Source organism: Schistocerca cancellata, chromosome 10 (assembly GCF_023864275.1).
Source record: "Schistocerca cancellata isolate TAMUIC-IGC-003103 chromosome 10, iqSchCanc2.1, whole genome shotgun sequence".
NCBI lineage: Eukaryota > Metazoa > Arthropoda > Insecta > Orthoptera > Acrididae > Schistocerca > Schistocerca cancellata.
The window spans coordinates 74,008,455-74,029,921 of record NC_064635.1 but is presented as its reverse complement, the minus strand read 5'-3'; the positions used below and the strand labels follow the sequence as shown (position 1 = coordinate 74,029,921).

Below are 21,467 nucleotides of genomic sequence, written 5' to 3'. Positions count from 1 at the left end.
ATATAAACGATGTAGCCAGCAGATCTGTAGTGCACCGACATGGTACAGGGATCTAATCATGTCTACGTTCTCCTTGGCATATTCTGCTAGATTGTTTATTTACAACATGTTCCATTACAAGGGTTTGTAATACTACATGTATGTCCTGTGTGTCTGTGTGGAGTGTAATGTAATGTTTGTGTTAGGTAATGATGATGACGCACAGACCACCATCAATAGTGTCATGTGCTCTCACTTCATGAGACACTGTGGAGAGGTTTAGTATTTAAACCAGGACATTGGCACAAATCTGGGAATCTGAAACTTTACGCCATCAACTCTCCTCCCCTTGACAGCCAAATACTAACAGTGAAATTTTTATCCACCACTAGGATTTGAACCGGCTTACATCCAGGTCAAACACCATCGTACATGTGAGTGTTAGTGAACTCAGCCACACAGGCAGGTTCCTTGCCATATAGCGGACCATCTCAGGAGCTATAATTTCAACACTTTTCAGCAATTCATTTTTCTTGTACAATCATGGGGCCACATGGAATTCAGTTGTTCCCTATGATGTGTTTTCTGGTATGTTAAGATCTGGGCTTTGTGCAGGTCTTTCAATGGAGCTGAGTATTTGCTGAACCACACCATATCCTGTGGCCTCAAAATGCCTGAACATGTAAAATATGCTGGATCTCCATCCTTGCCTTTGAGCAGAGGTCTTTATGACATCTGCAATATATCCAAACAAGAATTCCCATTCATGTACCCTACAAATAAACACAGTCTGCACAGTTATCGTGATGACTCCCCCCGCCCACAAACAGTACATATGTACAAAGTCAAAGCCACTACTTAACTTAATGGTGTCAGTAGTGGCTTTGACTTTATACGCATGTACTGTTTGCATTTTCCTTTTTTTCGTTTATAAATGTATAGCTATGGTGTTCTTTTAATCATTGAGAAAGGTCTTCTTAGGCACTTGTGGGTTTTATTGTTCTGAAGAAGGTGTAGTTATCTATGCCGAAACCTAGGTTAACACTAGGTACTTTTTTCGCAATCAAGGCGGGTTTCTTGTTTTTTAATATATCAACCAATGATTGCTGACGTGCTGCGATGTTGAAGGTCATGCAGATACGCTATGGAGGGGCATATGGTCAGCACACCACTCTACGGGCCATTTTGCAGGCTTTCTAGACCATGGAGCTGCTACTATTTGGTCACGTACTTCAATTGGCATCATGAGGCTGAGTGTACCACATAACAGTACTACCACCAACGAAAAATCATTGGCACTACCGGGAATTGAACCGAGGTCATCCACGTGACAGCCAGCTACACTGATCACAAAGCTGTCAAATACGTGAACAATATTCCCGCCAAGCAGGAGTTATCAATACACAACCAGTATGAATTGCAGAGAAAGCAGTTATCAGAAGAGCTCATTTCCTGAATGTCCGTGTGGGGCAAAAAATTTTTCAGTTACCTCACATAATTACAAGAAGCTATTGGCAGAATTTCTAGTGTGATGATGGAAGAATACAATCACTCCAACAATTGCATGGAGAATGAGTTGAGTTAAGTAATTTTACATAAATTTGATTCAGATTTTTCACTATGGCAAAATTCAGTGGGTGAACAATTAAAAATCATTAAGAAGAGAAGAAGGTAGTGCATGATGAGAAATAAGTTGCATGACGTTCCAGGGAAAATTTTGTTTCTGAACCCACGCTGAACAAGATGCTGTGAGTGCAATCTGAGCCATTAATTCCATTGTCACACAATTCACCATGTGATAGGGGGGGGGTTGTACCATTCTTTACTTGTATGATGATGGAGAAGCATTTAATATACAGTTTCAAGTACCTTTGCAAGACGAGAACAACATTCATCCTATTGTACTTGTCGGAACTTTTAGCAGAGCAGTGCCACAATCCTGGTAGGATACTCAAAGGATAGCATTTCTCCGTAGATATATCCAGGGAGACGCCACATTATGGGCAATAGACACTGCGGAATATTGCAGAACTTTGGTGAATTTCAAAACTCGCTTCTCACCCAAATATTGGTTAGTTGGAGTGCAGGGGTGCCTACATAAACATGTTTCCCATCTGGAGCCATTCCAAGCATGCTAGGACAGCCTATGAAAGTAATTTGGAAAATATTTAAACAAGAAAAGGCTCTGGGACAAATTATGTTGCAAAATGATGTGCTGAGGATATTAAAGGCACGGCTGCCCATATACATCTGGGAAAAGTTGATAAATGTATGGGAACCAAATACTGAGGACTTCACATCTGCTCTAGGTTACATAGAGTTAATCCACAAAATGTGAAAGCTGTGTCACAGAATGCAAAGTTTCACAATAACAAAAACAAGAATAGTAACAACAACAACAACAACAACAATCACCACCATTATACAGAGCAAAACCACCAAAACCACCATGCAAATCAACCCAACACTATAGCACATAAAGAGCAATGAAGAAGAAGAACAAGAACAACAACAACAAACAGAACCACAGTAATCACTTAAATCAGCACAGGCAAAAACATGACAACCAGTACAATCCAGGCTATATAAACCACAACAGCAATATCTATCGGCAGAATCAGTCACAGTGCCAATAAACAAATCAGGATTGGTGTAGTTTGATTCCTGACAAGTGGCAGATGACAAAAATCAACCATCCACATCTGCACAGGAAAACTAACTACGACTAGATTAGGCCACGGAATGGCAGCTGAGGAATGGGGCAGGGGCAGTGACCAACTCCGCCATAGCCGGTCCCAAGCCCGGTTGAGAAAGGAGGAGGGGGGAGGAGTAACACCTCATTAAAAAAACCTTGGTTCACCTGGCCCGGATAATAGTACCTCGTGAGGGCCCCTTGCCAGGGATACGGTGAAGACCTCAACGGCAGCGAAGGCGGAGAAGATGGGCTTGGGTGCAAAAAGAGTACAAGTAGTTACTGAACCCCAGAGGGGCTGCTACAGACAGTGTCTGACTCATGGTGAGCGGCTGACTTTAGGCTGGGCATCCTACTACCTATGTGGAAAGTAACGGGAAACTACCACATTACATTTCAAAGCAGTACATGGTATGTCTCTCCATGTGAAAGATTCGGGAGTTAAAACTTCCCCTCATTCGGATCTCCGGGAGGGGAACACATTGAGAAAGAGAGAAGAGAGAAAGAGATGAAGATACAGTACGAAAATTTGAATTAGGAATAAGAAATGAGAGAGGTGAACGACTAATTAGATTCTGTAAAGAAAATTCATTAGCAGTGGGTAACACATTATTTGAACACCACAAAAGGAGACATTACACATGGATATCAAATATGAATAGGGAAAGATATCAGCTGGACTACATCCTGATATAAAAAAGGTTTAGGAACTGTTTGAACAATGCTAAAGCTTATCCATCAGCGGATATAAATTCAGACCACAACCTAGTGATGGGAGAAATACAAGTGAAGTTGAAAAAAGTCTGGAGAGGTAAAGCAAAGGAAAGACTGAACATAGAAAGACTCAAAGAGGTAGGAAAGGCATCAGATTTGGAGAACAGATTTATGGAAAAATGGCAAAGAGGTAGTGTTGATGAAAGTGTTAATGACAAGTGGATAAAAATGAGGGAAGGACTCATGGACTCTGCCAAAGAAGTACTAGGAATTAGAGTATCCCAAAGCACCAGGAAAGAATGGATAACAGAAAACATGTTGAAAAAGAGGGAAGAGCGCAGAAAGTGGAAAAGTGTAGAAACTGAAGAAGGCAAAAAGAGGTACAGGAAACTGAATAATGAATTAAGAAGAGAAACTGAAGAAGCAAGAGAAAAATGGATGAAACAGAAATGTGACGAAATAGAGAAAATGGAGAGAGAGGGAAAGTATGAAATGATGTATAGACTGGCTAGTGAGATAGTTTTTGAACGTAATAGAAAGAGGAATAACATAGAAATAGAAAGAGTGGATGGTACTCTAGCAGAAGAACCACAGGAGGTTTCGAACAGATGCCAAGAATGTACTGAATGTCTGTATAACGGGGATGAAATGCAAAGCAAAATTAAGGTTGAAAGGAGCAATGTGTGCTGGAAGATGGAAAGGGATTTACCATCTTGGAAGCAGAAGTAGAAAAGGCGTGAAGGAGATGAAGAATAGGAAGGCATGTGGAATAGATGATTTGCCAGCAGAACTGTTGAAGAGTCTGGGAAACAAGGCAAGAAAAGAAATAGTCTACCTCTGTAATGAGATATATGACAAAGAGGAATGGCCTGAGGACTTCGCTGCAACAGTTATGATACCAATAGAGAAAAAGAGAAATACTAAAAAATTTGAAGAGCACAGGACGATCAGTCTAATTTCTCATGCAGCTAAAGTCTTGCTGAGAGTGTTGAATAGAAGGTTATATGGCAAGCTGGATAGAGGGATTGCAAAGGGGCAGTTCGGATTTAGAAGAGGAAAAGGAACAAGAGATGCTATTGGCCTGCTAAGAACTATAAGAGAAAGATATATGGAAAAGGGTAGAGAAATCTTTGCTGTTTTTATAGATTTAGAAAAGGCTTTTGACAGAGTTCAGTGCAACAAGCTGATGGATATCTTGAAGAGGAAAGGAGTAGATTGGAAAGAGAGACGACTGATACAGAATCTATATTTACACCAGAAAGTAAGGACAAGGATTGGAAATGAAATGTCAGAAGGAAGCAGCATTGGACGAGGTGTTAGACAAGGTTGTTGCCTTTCCCCACTGTTGTTTAACGTATACCTTGAAGAGATTATTGCGAAAAGCTTAGATGGTAAAAGAGGAATATGTATTCGTGGAAAGAGAATAGAATGTATAAGATTTGCTGATGACATGGTATTAGTGCCAGAAAGTGAGCAGACAGTGAATAACATGCTCAAAGATCTGAATGAAGCTTGTGTGGAATATGGGATGCAAATAAACACAGCAAAAACAAAGAGTATGGTCATCAGTACAAGACACAGACTGTCCAATATTAAAATAGGACAATCTACCATTAGCCAAGTAAGTGAATTTAAATATCTCGGAAGCACAATAACTGAAGACTTGAGATGGCACCAGGAGGTGAAAACTCGAATTGCCATAGGGAAGGAGGCATTCAACAGAAAGAGGAACCTCTTATGTGGCAAATTAGATAAAGGACTAAGGAAAAGGCTTGGCAAATGTTTTGTCTGGAATTTGGCACTATATGGGGCAAAAACATGGACACTGAGACGAGAGGATGAAAAAAGGTTAGAAGCATTTGAGATGTGGATGTGGAGGAGAATGGAGAGAATAAGCTAGATGGAAAGAGTGAGTAATGAAAGAGTATTGGAAAGGGTTGGTGAGAGAAGATGTCTGCTGAAGGTTGTAAGAGAAAGGAAAAAGAACTGGTTGGGACATTCATTGAGAAGGGAGTGCTTGCTAGTAGATGCTTTGGAAGGATTGGTTTGTGGGAGAAGACAGAGGAAGAAGGAGATACAAGGTGATAGACAGCATAAAGGGAAGAGGAAATTATGCAGACCTGAAGAGGATGGCAGAAGGCCGGACAGCCTGGAGACTACCATGGAAAAACCAGCCTTTAGGCAGAACAATGACGATGATGATGATGATGATGATGATGATGATGAAGTGACCAACCAATCAACCTAGTTAGATATGATAAACAAGTGTGACATTCAGGACGAGCTGTATTCTGATACCACTAACTGTAACAGTTGACATTACGGTGTCACTTTCTGCACTGAATGCACACATAGGAAACATTCCAACCACAGGTCCCGTTGTAAATGTAATGTCTACTGACTTGTAAGGAAAGATATGTGAAGATATGGCTGTTCTAACCTTGACCATCAGTAACTGTAAGATACAGGGAGCAATAGGCACTGGGTCATGCAGTGTGAAATGCCAAGCTCATGTGCTACTTTGAACATAAAAATGTAGTAAATTCAGGCACGTTTCTAGTAACTGATTCTCTGGTTGCAGACTGTAATTTGGGGACAGAGTTTCTCAATGAGTGAAAGGCTAATATTGACCTCTCCACAGGGAGATGCAAATTGGTTGTTGTTAGAATTGAGATTGTGATAGAGATAGTATAAAAAGACAGTAGTCATCATAAATAATGCCAAGACTTAAAAATTGAACTTATAAGCAGGGAGACAAATGGATTAAATAGGCAGCAACCTGAAGTGACTACTGATAAAAAGCAGTAGTAGCAAATAAAGTAAGGGAATCTTCATATTTAGGCAGTGGACAATGTGCAGACTTAAACAGTATGTTGTTAAGTTATTCAAAGGTGTTGGAGGAGAGAAGGTTTAATACAGGAACACTATTCCATATGAGACCCTTTGCCACACATCCTACTCCATTCCTTGGGTCAAAAGGCCAGCTATCACAAGGGAGATCAGAAAGATGCTAACATATATTTATTAATATATTCTGGGACAAATGAAATGAATGATTTTTACCTCATGAAAACCTAAAGAAATACTTCTAGTAATATAAATGGGTAATTTAGATGTTTTGTAGAACAAATATCTGCCAGAAAGTGTTTCACCAATTGAGTGTAAAAGATAAAGTACGTCTGTAATTGTCAAACAAGGAATATACAGATTATATTAACTGAGTTTTTCTATTGGTGAAGGAACACTAATTGATAAGCAATTAGTGCTATCAAGGAATTAGTCTTAGTCTGGGTACACCAAAGGACTGTGTCTTATAACAAACATAAGCGGTAGGCAACTGAAGATAAAGAATAATACTTTGATATGGAGATGAGCAATTTTGAGTCATGCAGGGTGTGGTACAATAGGTCTAGAGTTCTGTGCAGAGTTGATCTGCTGCTTATTATTTCTCTGTTTCACTCAGTATTGCTGCCACTTGCATGCCTCGCTGAACTTGATGCCAGTGAGTCCAGTACGAAAATGTGTAAGTAGTGACACACAACACACACTGCACTGTCTCCATCTGTGCACAAAATCAGGAAACACCAGGGAAAAGGTGTACAAGGAACAGCAAGGAGCAGAGTTTTTCCGATTAACAATGATTAGTTTGTGTCGGGTACATTAACTTCATTTAATCACAGAATAGTCTGCAATCAAACGGGACTGGGACAGAAGACTTAGATGTTCAACTGTGAGGATGCAAGGAGAATCGAGCAGATTTATGTATGCACAATGACAATATCAACTTTAACATGTTAGCTTGTGACATCACTGGTAAGTGAACTAATCTTATAGAGCAAATAAAGAATGACTAAATGTAGCTGTGCGTACACGAGAAAAGTACAAGTGACATGTACTTTTTAGTAGCATCTTTGCTTCAAGCGGTGCCGTCAATCATGAACAAAAATTAACACGGGACAATACAGAAACTCTACGCATTCCTCCCATCACTGAAGCAACAATTAGGCTTGTCTGCCAGCATTGCTCATTAGAGACAGTATGCAGCAGCCAACATAAAAGAGTGTAACAACCTAAACACATTGCAAGTAAATACCTACGAAGACATTAAGCAAGGGCTTGGAGATGTTACAGACAGTACTTTGGCACCATAGATACAAACTGTGTTACACGTTAGCAAATAATAAAAATCAGAAGACAGCCTGTGTGCACTGCTATTAGATAAAATTCATGTGAACTGCTACTCCAAATTCCCATGAATTCAGTGATGTTCTGTCAGGACAAATAGGTATAATTTTTCATGAGAGAGCATACCTCTGCCTCCCCTTTAACAATTAGTTATTATCTGGTTTTCTTCTCTGGGAAGCTAGACTATTGCTGTGTGTGTTTGATTCCTCTACGCTCTTGTTTCATACGTTGCTGCCATCTGATGGAGTGTGGCAAGTCTGCAAGCAGTGTCTTCTGCCTTCCTGAGGGCTGTAAGGTACATCAACTCACTATGCCCTTGCCTGGAACGATGAGCGGGTGCACCATTTGACAACTATAGATGTCATCCAAATGAGTAAATCTGAAGCCATAACATTTCATAAGCAGGAGAAATTTCTGTGAATTACATTTATAAAGATAACTTGTCACAAAATAAATGATAAAATGAAGAACTTCCATTAAAATTTTCCTTAAAAGAACTATCAACAAGAAAAATGTTTCTCCACTCAAAGTAAACCAAGAAATGACATAAAAATTATTGAAATCCACGCATCCAGTACAATTGATATGAATGAGCTTCAAACATTTGAAAATTGGAATATCAAACAATGGAACATTCAGATAGGAATACCAACAATGTAGGCTGTAAAGAACCCATATCAAGTTGCAGAAAGGCACAATTACACACACACACACACACACACACACACACACACACACACACACACACACAGCAACCACACCTCACGCACACATCTCGGCCCGAGATGCTGGTGTTGGTGGTCGCTTGTACGTGAGGTGTGCTTGCTTGTGAGTGTGAATGGTGTGTGTGTCTTTTTCTGATGAAGGCTGTGGCCAAAAGCTTTGTAAGTGTCTTTTGATTGCACCTGTCTGCAACTTGACATGTCTTCTTTATTGTAAGCAGAAATCTGTCTTTTCCCAGATTGTTAAAATTGTGAATAGTATGTCGAAGAACTATTGCACAGAGAAAAAAAAAGTTGATTTGCTAAGGAACATTTTCACATGTAAACAGTCAACTGAAGTTTAAGAAAGCTAAGTAATGAAAACTATTGAACATAATTCAGTATGCAACTGAGGTCACAGGTCTTTTAAATGGTTTTACCTTGTTTCCAGTGAAACTTAACCAAACAGCGAGGCAAGATTAATAAATATATTGAGGACAGATACAATAAATCCAACTTCACAAGCAGCAAAGTAACAGCAACAACCCCAATGTTACTTATTACTCAAAATGTAACCACATGGCAACAGAATAATATAATGATAATCTACATGTTACTCTGTAAAAAACTGAAGCTTTATTATCAGTGTCAAGGTAAAAAAAAATTTCATGGCAACACTCATTGTTTATGTAATATATGTAATACAATGTGGTGAAAGAAAAATCAATCTCCTGACCTTCCTATACCAAACAACGATAAAATCCAACCCAATCTCAAAGAAAATACAACTTAACCAGTAAAAAAAAAAAAAAAAAAGATTGACTGTAATGGTTAGCACAACCAGAATGGTGCCAAACTTGTTGCTCTGCTAATAAAGGTTGTCATCATTAGGAGCACTGTAATGTACCAATTTGATAACATATTTTGTTATGCTTTATCTCAGATGATGTGCACACAGAAGTCCCAAGGCTCATTTTGTACAGGGACTTTTGGAAGTCTGTGCTACTGTTCTATTCTACTCGCTGATGTGAAGAAATAATAAAAATGGTGAACCACCATTTCAGAATCCCATTTTGTCTATCCCTCATCTTGACTGATTAACTATGAGAAGGTACTGCTGTTATATACTCCTTAAACCAATAAATGAGATGTTTAGTGAAATATATAGGTCTGTGTGTATAATTAAAATTGAGCCTTTTGCCATTAATATTCACATGCAATATTTAAGCAATAATTTTCATTTTTCAGCACGATGCATTTGAGTTTCTCTCTGGCAGGTTCAGTAATGGAGACCGTATACACTGGCTTTTATTACAGCATGAATTCGAAACTGCAATTTGTGATTATTTTATTCAATTTTTGCTCACAACTGAATTAAACTGTTTTACACAACAAACCACTGGCATGGATGATGACATTCTTTGCAGAGCAATCAGAACTGTAGAAAGTTCTAAGGCCTACAGAGGATCAACATTTGGCATTGGGAGTGGAAACAAATAAATAGAACTATTGCACATAAACAGATGGAAATACCAGTAACTGTAATGATAAATGACTACCAAACATGCACTGGCAGCAGTTACAGTCTAGGCATATTCAGATACATCTGGTGTGAAGTTCGGATGTCAATGGCGGCAACATTGTAGCTGATGTTATCTTTCAGTTCCTGTATTGTGTGTGGATTTGTTTGACACGCCTTGCTCCTCAAGTGCCCCCACAGCAAAAAAATCACGTCAGATCCGGCAAACGTGTGGTGGCCATAAACGTTTTCTGACAATTTGTTCCTCAGTTGAAGGCATCATGGACTGTTTCTAGTGTTACCTCAGACATATGGCATGTTGCCCCATTTTGGTGGAAGAAGCAATATCGTCATTCATATTCAACAAGTTGAGCATAAAATGTACAAAAAATTTCCATATATGCAACCATGTTGGCAGTAGTGTCAAAAAACACTGGTCCAATGACGCGCGTCTGTATTTCACAGCACCAAATGCTGGTTTCTTTGTCACAGAGTGGTTACTGACACACAATGTTATGGTCTCCGTTGAACAGTACCTCATGTTCTTTGAATTCATGTGACCAGAAAGATCCATAATCGATGTTATTCAGAAGCCAACTGTCATCCTCCCGTCATTGTTGCACAACTGTCACACAATGTGGCTTCAGACTAAGATGTTTCAATATCTGCTGGCAACTACGCCTACGTAAATGTATCTGTAGACTTCTTTGGGCTCTGGATAATTCTTTGGCAAATGTCTGCAATAACTTCCAGTGTGCAAACTGAAGAAATTCTTTGTTATTTTACACTTTGCACAGGTCTATAGGTGCACCAGTTTTTATATAGACTCTGAACTGCCCTCTTTGCTCATAGTCCTCTATCCACATACCTGACCCTGAAAATTTCGCAAGTTTCCTTAATCAAACCTGTTTTCAAATACGCTTCCACAATTTCAGTTCTTTTTTCTAAAGAGAAAGTCATTTTTCAGACCGCAAAGAGAAATGTGAAATAAACTGAAACATGAGTGAAGAATGCTAACAACTGATTATTGCACAAAACTGTCAATTACTGCAGCTAGTTACTCTGTTTCAGAAGTCGAAATATTGCATTCATATTCAAAGAGGAGGTGGACTGATTTTTAACTGCGCCATCCTGTATTGCACTAGCATATCTCACAAAAACTCAATTAAGGTGCAGTTAGAGATATGCGAGCTCTCACAGAAGCTGGCCAGCAATCTTTCTTCCCATGCACCATTCGCAACTAGAACAGGAAAGAGGAGAGGAGAGAGTGTTAAGTCCAGTAATACTTCATGGACCTAAGCTCCGGACAAAAGGGCTAAAATTAATCTGTGCCTTGTTACTATGAGATTTTTCTTAAATCCGTAGAAGATGAACAAGAATGGTTCACAAGCATTTTTCTTTGTTCTGGATGGGGTGGCCCAATTAAAGACAGTATTAAGTTTCAAAGGATCTCACAAACATGAGTGGGGACATTAAAGGCTTTCCTGTTACAAAGAAGCAGATCTGCCATTGAGTTACAGCCTCTGTGGTCACTCAAGAATGCAGAGAATGGACAAGTTCATTCACAGAGGTTCCCATAGAAAATCCAGCAGTTATGTCGGCTGCTAGGAAACTTACAGTGGGCAGTGGCTAGCTCCACAACTGGAGTTATGGAGAGACCACCATGTAAATACAGTGTAGTTTGCACACATTGCCGTGCCATTGCCCGGCCACCTACAAAGGAGAATTTGAGGATTTTTTGAGGGGGGATTGTAAAGTTTGTGCCCCATTATGAAGACTGGCACGGTGAAGTAGCCGAGCATTGATCTATCACTGGAAGGCACTGCAAACAAAGCTCACGAGTTTCGATATGATACTATGGGAAATTCAGTGCTCTGAAAGACAAAGAGTGTGGGAGGGAGACCAAAACTGCTGTGGAGGAACATTCAGGAGGGCATTCAATTACTGTAGATCATACTATGATATTCAGATAATAGAACATGATGTGATGAGCTATTCTGGTACGGAGTCAGAATCTGGAACCGATTTTAGTTCTCATGTTGCTTTTAGATTATGACACTTCATGTCATTCCTGAATCTGTATCTGATGTCCATATCCCAGTTCTGACTTTGCATTATGGGGAAAGTCTGTCTCTCTGCTACCGATTTTTATATTTTCCCCAAGGTCTGATATCATTTTGTGACATCCTCAGTTTCCATTCAACTTTATTTTTGCTGTCTGACCTCAGCCTCTAATTATAGCATGGTGACCTCCCTTACAATCTAATTACAACAGACAAAAGTTGCTCCATGGACATTGGGTGACTGAACGGCCATTGCAGCAGGGACAACAAAAGAGACTGCCAGTCACCGGCAACCTAGAGAATGATGAAGCAGGAACCAGTGGACACAGCACAGGTTAGTCTGCTCTGAGCAACACCTGTAAAGCCACTAGTATGTGGAGATAAAATCCATCAGCTATGAATCAGCAGCAACACGACTAGCACCAACCTACCTCAGTATCAACACACTGTATCGTCACCACACCAGTCACTCTGATCCCCACAATCACATCAACTGATCACATAAAATGTTTTATCCTCCTCTACATGCCCAATTACCAAGTCACGTACATGGCCAATAAATCTGGCACCGAAAGATTTGTATTACTGCCATGCGTAAACAAACAAATGTAGCTATTGTTACACTGTATCCACGCTTTTAATTTTTAATACAGTATCCTACTCAACAAACCATAATGTGGCTTTATGTCTTCCTTATGCTGATACATGAGTCATGAAAATTACTTACTGTCAACAAAAGAACTGGGTACAGATGTTGGCATACCTCTTTTATTTGACTGGCTTTGGATTTGGCCTTTGTCTTTATGCTGGCTCTCACAGGTGCTCCCTTCTCAGAAGAGACCAGTATGAAACCAAGATGGACGGATTCGTGGCTGTCTTTGGACAGGTGCATGCTCCACATACTCGCACTGGGGTGGACAAACGGCGGTGATGAGGCTTCAAAAGTGCCTTTCGGCCAATTCCTCAGCTGATGCACATTCCATGTAAATGTAGCCTTGGTTGTCACAAAGTTTGTTACGGCTACTTCACGTACATAGCCAGAACTCTGCTGTGCCCCAAATTCAAATGTCATCTGCAACAGAAAAAGTGTACTTGTTACCATTTTGTAAGGCTATATACACAATTGGAAAGAAACCTTCAGCACAGTGCTATATCTACTATATAGAAACCATCAGATGATTACATTCCAAGAAGTGGAAACTGTGTGACATTTCACATGAAATGCTAAAGACCGAATGGGTGTGGTCTGGCGGCAGCAGCACGTGCAGGCCCGTCAAAATGGTTTGCACCCAGACGTCGGGTATGACACACTTGAGAAACTCCTGACTACAAAGAAGGTGGATGGACCATGTTCCAACTGACTATGCTGTTATCTTCAGGTCTTAAAACGTTTTGTTGTAAAACACGTTTAAGACCTGAAGACTACAGCATAGTCGGTTGAAACCGGCCGTTTTAAGTAAAAAATATTTTATGTGATCTTGGCTGTTGAATGGTTTTTAACAATTCATTGAATGATGATGAGATGTGCAAATCATTATCAACATATCAATCCAGTAAGTAAGTATTACAGCTACGATAAAGACTTCAGCTTAGGCAGTATGGTGGCATACAGACACCTATGTCAGTAATTAGATCATTCATCTAGATATGTTAATTAGATGCAAACACAGTATAAAACTGATTTAATTCAAAATACACTGCCTGACAAAACATTTGAAGCACACAGAATACATGGCCAGATGTCAATTTAACTTTGTACACATACACGACGTCTGTTCAAAAAAATTCTGGAACTTTGTCCACAAAAATTTACTACACTTACCTTTTACTTATTCTGTATGGTCTCCTTTGAAATACTCTCCTCCACAATTGATACACCACTCCCAATGCATTTCCACTTCTGGAAGCAGTCTTGGTACACGTCTTGCTGGATCGTGGGAAGTGCTATCTTTTATCCCGCGTGTCCTTGCAAATATTTGTCCTTTCGACGGGGTTTTCAACTTTAGAAATAAAAAAAAGTCTGTGGTGGCCAGGTTGGGTGAGTACACATAATGAGACAGCTAAGCGATTTAATTCTTTGTGCTATAGTCACGCACCAACAGGGATGAACATGCACACACGTTATTGTGAAGGAAGAGCCATGAATTGTCTCACCACATTTAAGGCCATTTCCTTCTCAGATTTTCTCGCAGGTGCCACAACATGTCCCGATAGTACCATCGACGAATATGATGAATTGGGAAGACTGAACCGCTGTCTCAACATCGTAACCATAGACCCACGTCTCATCACCAGTTATGACTCTCTTGAGGAACACCTCATTCTCAATTGCACCAATTTCATGACATGATCGAACTGAAATGTTGCATCCTTCTACCATCTCTCGGACACTCAGTCTTCAATTGGCAGACACAATTTTGTTGACATTCCTACACGAGCCTCGTCTGTAGACATTAAAGGCCATCCTGAACAAGGATCATTTTTAACTTCCGTCCGGCCATTTTTAAAGTACATGTGAACCATTTGTAACACGAAGTACAGCTTACGCACTCATCACCACAAGCTTCCTTATTATTTGGTGGGTCTCTGTAAAGGTTTTCTACAGTTTAATGCAAAATTTAATGCAGACATTTCGCTCCGCATTCTCTGCCATCTCGAAATTCTCAATCTGTATGCCACAATGTTCTGCTAAATACAGCACTGACCAATAACTAACAGACATAAAACAATTAAATTTCCAACAGTTACACATTAAACACAGGTGTGTGCAGGGATACCAACTGCATTTCACTCCAAAAAACCACTACTGCGAAATTACACATGTTCCAGAATTTTTTGAACAGACCTCGTACACCTTGGGTCGATATGAAAATGACTACTGTTGCAAATCTCTGTTAACAGGTAGAACAGCTACCAGAGTTCATTAGTGTTGTTCGTGTTTAGTGTTGTTACCATGCTTGGTAGGGTTTGTGAAGGGCATGAGCAGCATGAGATGTTGAATGATCCCTGTGAAGGCCACACAGATGCTATGTACCCGTCTCCATTGGGATAACTGGCTGAATCTTGCTATTTTACAGGATTGTGAAACATTCGGACACCCTGATGTCCGAGTGCACAGTTACCTGAGCGAAGACATACTCGGTGTCAAAGTTCCTGTCTAGTATGTCTGACGATCGCAAGGAAGGAGCATGATATTGTGGACCTAGCACACTGTAATCCCATCAGATCTGTACCTACTACCTGAGGACAAGTAATGGATTCCCTGCAACATTGTGTCATCCCACAGCACTGGTCAGGGACCGTAAGTAGACAGACTAAGGTATTACAATCCCAGGCAAGGTCTACCATTAACACAACAACACAAATGGCTGCACTTAAAATGGTGACCAGAAATACCTCCTGGATCATCCCGTGTTTCCTTCTGTGCGACAACACCGTGGTGGAATTTTTGAACAGAACAAATCTTATTCACCCATAGTATGTGTACCTGTGAACTGTCCGAGTCATGTTGCAGTACTTCCATGGCCAGCAAGATCCCCAACTATGTCCCCAATAGCAGGCCTACATGTGTGGGAAAAGTTTGGATATCAATTCTGTCCAGTACCAATGTACAGAATTTAGAGGACCAGTTACAACAGTTGTGGGTCAGCTTCCCTCATACAATGGCACGACATCCTAACAGCACAAGTGCATGCATCCACGGCAGAGGGAGTGCTTGTCACACTGATAATAGGGCTTGAATTTGTAATCACCAAAATAGAATTTCATGACCTCGCAACCAACGAATTTTCATCTTGTTTAGTCCTCTCCTTGTGACTGCTTCACTATTTTTGTCGGACACTTTATAAGAGAGCAACACATGACAGCAACGCGATACGTGGCGCAATACATATAATATATATTTTTTGTTATTTATTTAGTAAATTTGTAACACATTCATCATTGTTAACTATGCAATTTTTTGTTGCAAAGTAGTTCAGACACAGTTACTCCTATTTTGATTTAGCTGGTTTTACCAAGTGATAAGTTGTCACAAAGCTGTCTTTTTACTATGGTTGTGACTATTGTTTGACAGTAGGACTCCATCTTATCTTTTGCAATGACATTATAAAGCTATACACTGTGCCCACTTTGTGTAAGGATTCCTCCGGGAGGCAGGAATCAACTAAGTGGAATGGCCTTCACTATCTGCCGACATGAGCTCAATCGAGCACTAGGACCAGTTGAAGTTTCAGGAAGCCACAACGGGTGGCCCCTCTTAAGAGGGTCACTGTTGAAAGGTCTGATAGCAACATCTCTATCATATAGTGGACAGAGTGACAAAGAGGATCCAAATGTGTTATAAGCTACATTGTGAAGTGGCTTGATATTGACTGTTACCCAGTAGTAAGTTTTTTATTTCAAATATTTGAAAAATGTGTACTTTCGAACGGAGAACTTTTAAACAAGATACTGTTTAGTTTGAATTTCATGTTGAGATTACTGGTTTGGTCCACAAACATTCACCTATAGTCAAGTAGTGAATACCCTTTTTGTAGTATCTGTTATGCAGAGGAGACAGTTGTCACTACAGTGTGGTCAGAGTCATTGGACTGGCTGTGATGGCATATAATGTGGATGAAGTAACAGAAATAGTGGGTCAATCATCATCTGTATGCTGGGTCAGATTCGATGTTGGAGCATGTAACTGTACTATGTAAACTCACTCTTAGCCAACTATTGTGCTGCAGCACAACTATTATGAGTCTGGACATTATCTGGGAATGGAACACTGTAGGTTTGGAGTGCACAGCACACAGTCTCATTGGATGAGGAGTCCAAGTGATTTTGAAGAGTCCTGTCAATGTACGTGATATGCAATTACAAGATTCAAGTTCTGCAAATTCTGCACATGCATAGGGTGTTTCAAAAAATATATATATTTTACACACTATTGTGTAGTCAGAACAATTAATCACTGCACTGTTATTGAAGGAATGAATACATTGTCTAATTTATATTCACTGACACTAGATGTCAGTTGTTTTCTTTTTCCTTGGTTACTGTAACGTGTTGTGAACTGGCAACACCACAGCAGCAATCACTTTATGTTCTCAAGTTTGTGCAATGTGCAAATGGTATCAACAGTTTGTAGACACAGAATGTGTATGCAAAGGAAAGAGTTTTGGCCATCTTCATGTTTCCACTGAAAATGTCGTATGAATTTAACCTGCTTTCCAACCTAGTCCTACAAAATCAACTTTTCTTGCCCTTCAGAAGTACAACTACCTATAACAATATTTTGGCGTGTTTCCAGAAATTGGTTGGTTATAAGACGTACAAGTTACAGCTGTTACAGGCTCTACATAATCACAACAAACACAAACATGTGGCATTTTCTGACTCAATTCAGAATGCTATTTACAATGGTAACACTTTTGCACAACACAGTGTGTGAAGTTCACGAACCAAATCCATACTGCCATACTGTCAGTGATAACAGCCACGCTTACTAAAGTGTCGGAGGAATTTAAATACCAATGAGACATTGTTTGTGTCACTGGTGGAGGACATACTGAACATCAGCAATCTACACTTGATAAATTTGTAAATATGTGCCCAAGTGTCATAGTTTTATGTCTTTCAGTTTAATGAGTATAGGCACTCAAAATATGTTTATTCTTTCTGAAAAACCTTTCATCGAGTTTCAGGGGATTTGACTGCAATTTCTCATCTATTGCCCACACTTAACAGCCATACAACGATTGTCAAGCAAATTTAAAAGTCTTGTAAGGTTCTACAATATTGAGTGAGCCAATGTCCTTTTCATATTTTAAACTGTCCATTTCCACTCAATTCGCAATAAGATTATTTTACCATGACTCTACATGAAAACCCACAGCACGTTGGATGTAACTAAAAAATAAGATACTTTGGTCGCAATCAGCACACTTAATCTTTTATAATAATGATAACAGTGAAAAATGAAGCAGAATTTATTCAGATTCATTTGTCTTTCATTGAGGGTTTTTTTTCCACTGTTAGGTCTAGCAACACTGTTTTTCCAACGCTACTCCTAACAATACTAGAAATTTCATTTGTGTCCGTATGTTTTTCTCATATGGTACATTTTCATTGACACTTTCAGTTTTGTCACTGACACTCATTTTCTTTGCTTTTCACAGTTGTTTTTCCTCCATCTCTTCTTCATTACCTCACTATGATATACTGAGTATTTCTTATGCTGAGGCATGTTTGATACTATTAGTTACTGGTGTTTCATTATATCTAAGAATGTGTAAAAGAGTGATGAAGTAGTGCATCTAAACATTCACCCTCATACATAGAAAGAGCATTCCTCTCTCCGCTGTGCCCGCACGGGCGGGTCATCAGCCACCCGTATAGCTGGCCGCGCGGAATGAAAGAGGGTCTCTTCTGGGTGCCATGTGTCATGCTGTCATCAATTGCCAGGCTTCAACAGACCGCAAGACCGTATGTACATATCATGATATGAATGAAGTTATGTAAAGTAACAAGACTGTGTTCGAATGTTGATCACCCGCTCGCCCTAAAAACCTAATACCCCACCGCCACGATCCTGAACCAGAAACCTTTATAAATATTTACTTTCCCCTCCCAAATTGAGTCCACCACAAATGAAAATCTATGTCTGGAAATTGCAAAACAAAATGTAAATTATAGGTGCACTTATTTATTTAGGTTTATTTCGGATGTACATATAGATTAGGCACATACACATACATGACTACAAGTGTATGTACAGAGTAATCATCACATATAAGGACACACGTTTGGCTCTAAACTTTTTGTGAATATGATCCGTGATAACCAACTCCACATATGGGTCTGAAAAAATTACTGATATTTCCAAAACTCAAAAATGATTAACAAAACTGTTTAACAAATTGGATTTACCAACTGAATTCAGCATGCCAAGGAATGTTATGAAACAAATTTTCAGCAACCTGTGATTTTTTTATGACTGACTGCATAAAACAGTGGGAGCAGATGGAAGAGCGTCAAACTGCAGTAGACACCTTGATTGTGCAAAGTTTATTACTATGAGCACCAGATGTCATTCCATTTTTGGCCAAAGAGAGATTTGACGTAGATACACAGCTGGAATCATGAAAGGGAATGGGGGAGTTCGTATCTGCGTCTCTAGCCAACAGTCAGCCAGTTCATTCCCTGGGATGCCCACATGACTTAGCAGGGGGCATGGCCAAGGGCAGAGAGAAGGTCGTGGATAGCAGAGACCAAAGCGTGACAAGAGTAGCATCGGTTGATAGCCTGTAAGCTGCTCATTGAGTCTGAACAAATTAAAACACTGTGGAGGGTGCCCTGAGAAACAAAACTGAGGGCTCTGTGAATGGTTAAAAGCTCTGGCAATAAATGATGTTCTAAGCCAGTAGGACATGTGAAAGCATATCCCACCTTACTGATTGTCTTAGAACCATCAGTGTAGAAGATGGTGGCACCATGGAACTCTGCAACAATGGCATGTACAAGATGCCGGAAAACCATAGGAGTGACAGAAATGTTAGGATCCTGGAATAGGCCAGTCCTAATCCATGGTCTAGGCACCACCCAAGGGGAGGTATGGGAGGAAATACACAGAGTGCATTCCAGGGTGTAATGATGGAGATCCCAACAGCGGGAACAGGGGGGCATGCAAACTGGCAAATCCACTCGTGGACAGTTGTCAGGAGGGAGTCATCCGTCGTTGGCAAAGAGGGCTAAGTAGACGCGATGGTCAGGGAATTGGTGAAAGGAACTAGGAGTTGGCTCCATCATATTTGTAGAGGGGGAATCCCCACTTCTGTGAGGAGACAGAACAGTACTAGAGAGAAAGGCCCCAATAGCCAGATGCACCTCACAACAGTGAACAGGGTCAAGTAGTTGCAGAGTGGAAGGAGCCACTGAGCCATAAATCTGACTACCATAATCTAGTCTGGACAAGACCACAGCAAAGTAAAAATGGAGAAGAGTGGTACAGTCTGCACCCCAAGATGTGTGTGGAGAGCATTAAGCTTCTGCATGCATGTTGTCTTTAGGTGACGAATTGTGGCAGCCACGACAGCTTTTTTTCAAAAATAAGGCCCAAGAAATGGGACTGTGCTATAGCATTCAGGAGATGCAAAAATACATAACCCACGTTTTGGAGGGAGAAAACGAAGCCATGGGAGATGGCCCATGCAGAGGTCCGTAAGATGGCATGTCGGAGGCAGTGCTCAGCAGATGTTCTGAGTGAGAGCTACACCAGATGCAAAAATTGTCGATGTACAATGCTGGGGTAACCACAGGCCCAACAGATGTTACAAGCCCATTGATGGCAATGAGGAACAGTGTGACAGCACAGAACCCTGTGGGATACTGTTCTCCTGAAACCGAGGGCACTGAGTGAAGTCCCATCTTGAATCTGGAAGAGCTGCTGAGATAAAGTGTCACGGATAAAAATCAGAAGGAGGCCACGGAAGCTGCAATCATGGAGTGTAACTAAAATGTGATGCCACCAAGCCATGAGGTATACCTTATGTAGGTCAAATAAGACTGCAACAAGGTGCTGGTAGTTAGTAAAGGCCTGTCTTATTGCTGATTCCAATGTGAGTAAATGGTCAGTTGGAGATCGTCCTGCCCAGAAGCCACACTGATACAGGGACAAAAGGCCCCGAGATTGAAGTACCCTACATAATCTGAAGCTAACCATTCTCTCTAGCAGTTTAAGAAGTACATTTGTCAGGCTAATCGGGCAGTAGCTGTCAAGGGACATTGGGTTCTTCCCGGGCTTAAGGACAGGGATAACTATAATGTCTCGCCATTTTCACAGGAAAGCACACATGAGCCAAATGCAGTTGAAGACTAAGGAAATGTTGCCTTAGGGGAATGTCCAAGTTTTGGATCACCTAGTTGTGGATGGAATACGGACCTGGGGCCACGTGTCTTGAGGTAAGAGCCTGCAAGAATTCCCATTCAGTGAAGGATTCATTATAGAGCTCAGCATGATGCATGTTTAAAAAGAGAGGAGTCTGTTTAACTCAGCATTGCTGCCAAAGAAAGGTAGCAAGATACGAAGAGGATGCCACTGCCGTCGCGAGATGTTCTGAGAGGACCAATGGATCAGCACATAGAGCACCTTGGAGGTTAAGACTGGACAGTTGACTGTCACTGGCGACCCAGAAGGACACGGAGCTCGGACCAATCCTGCGATGAAGAGACATATGGCCCCAGGAAGGTAACACAGAACTCCCAGCATTCCTTTTTACTCTGCTTAATAAGGTAACGATTAGCATGGAGGTGCCTATAAGTAAGGAGGTCGGTCTGAAGGATGTTGTTTAAATCATTGCAGCACCCAGCAGCGGTTCTGGACAGCGACTGCTACATCCTTAGTCCACCACGGTACCAGTTGCTGATTAGGAGGACCTGTGGATAGTGGGACAGCAGTGATAGAAGCATGAAGAATAGTGACAGAGACGTCTTGCACGACCACATCAATGCATTTCAAGAGGGAGGTGTTTAAGTGCACAACAGGTGTATATAAATGCCAACTGGCCCTGCAGAATGCCCAATGTGGGAGCCTGTCTGCCTGGTGGCAGCAGGGGAACAATAGAATCACC

General features: G+C 40.6%; 1 protein-coding gene across 2 annotated transcripts in view; it reads right to left on the bottom strand.

Annotated features, from left to right (window-relative positions):
* LOC126106640 (speckle-type POZ protein-like) overlaps positions 1-21,467 on the bottom strand; it is a 100,333-nt gene that overhangs the window by 36,229 nt on the left and 42,637 nt on the right. For both annotated transcript variants that reach the window (XM_049912994.1, XM_049912995.1), the window contains exon 2: positions 12,617-12,925. In XM_049912994.1, coding sequence (XP_049768951.1) covers positions 12,617-12,925 — 309 coding nt within the window. The remainder of the gene's footprint in view (positions 1-12,616; positions 12,926-21,467) is intronic.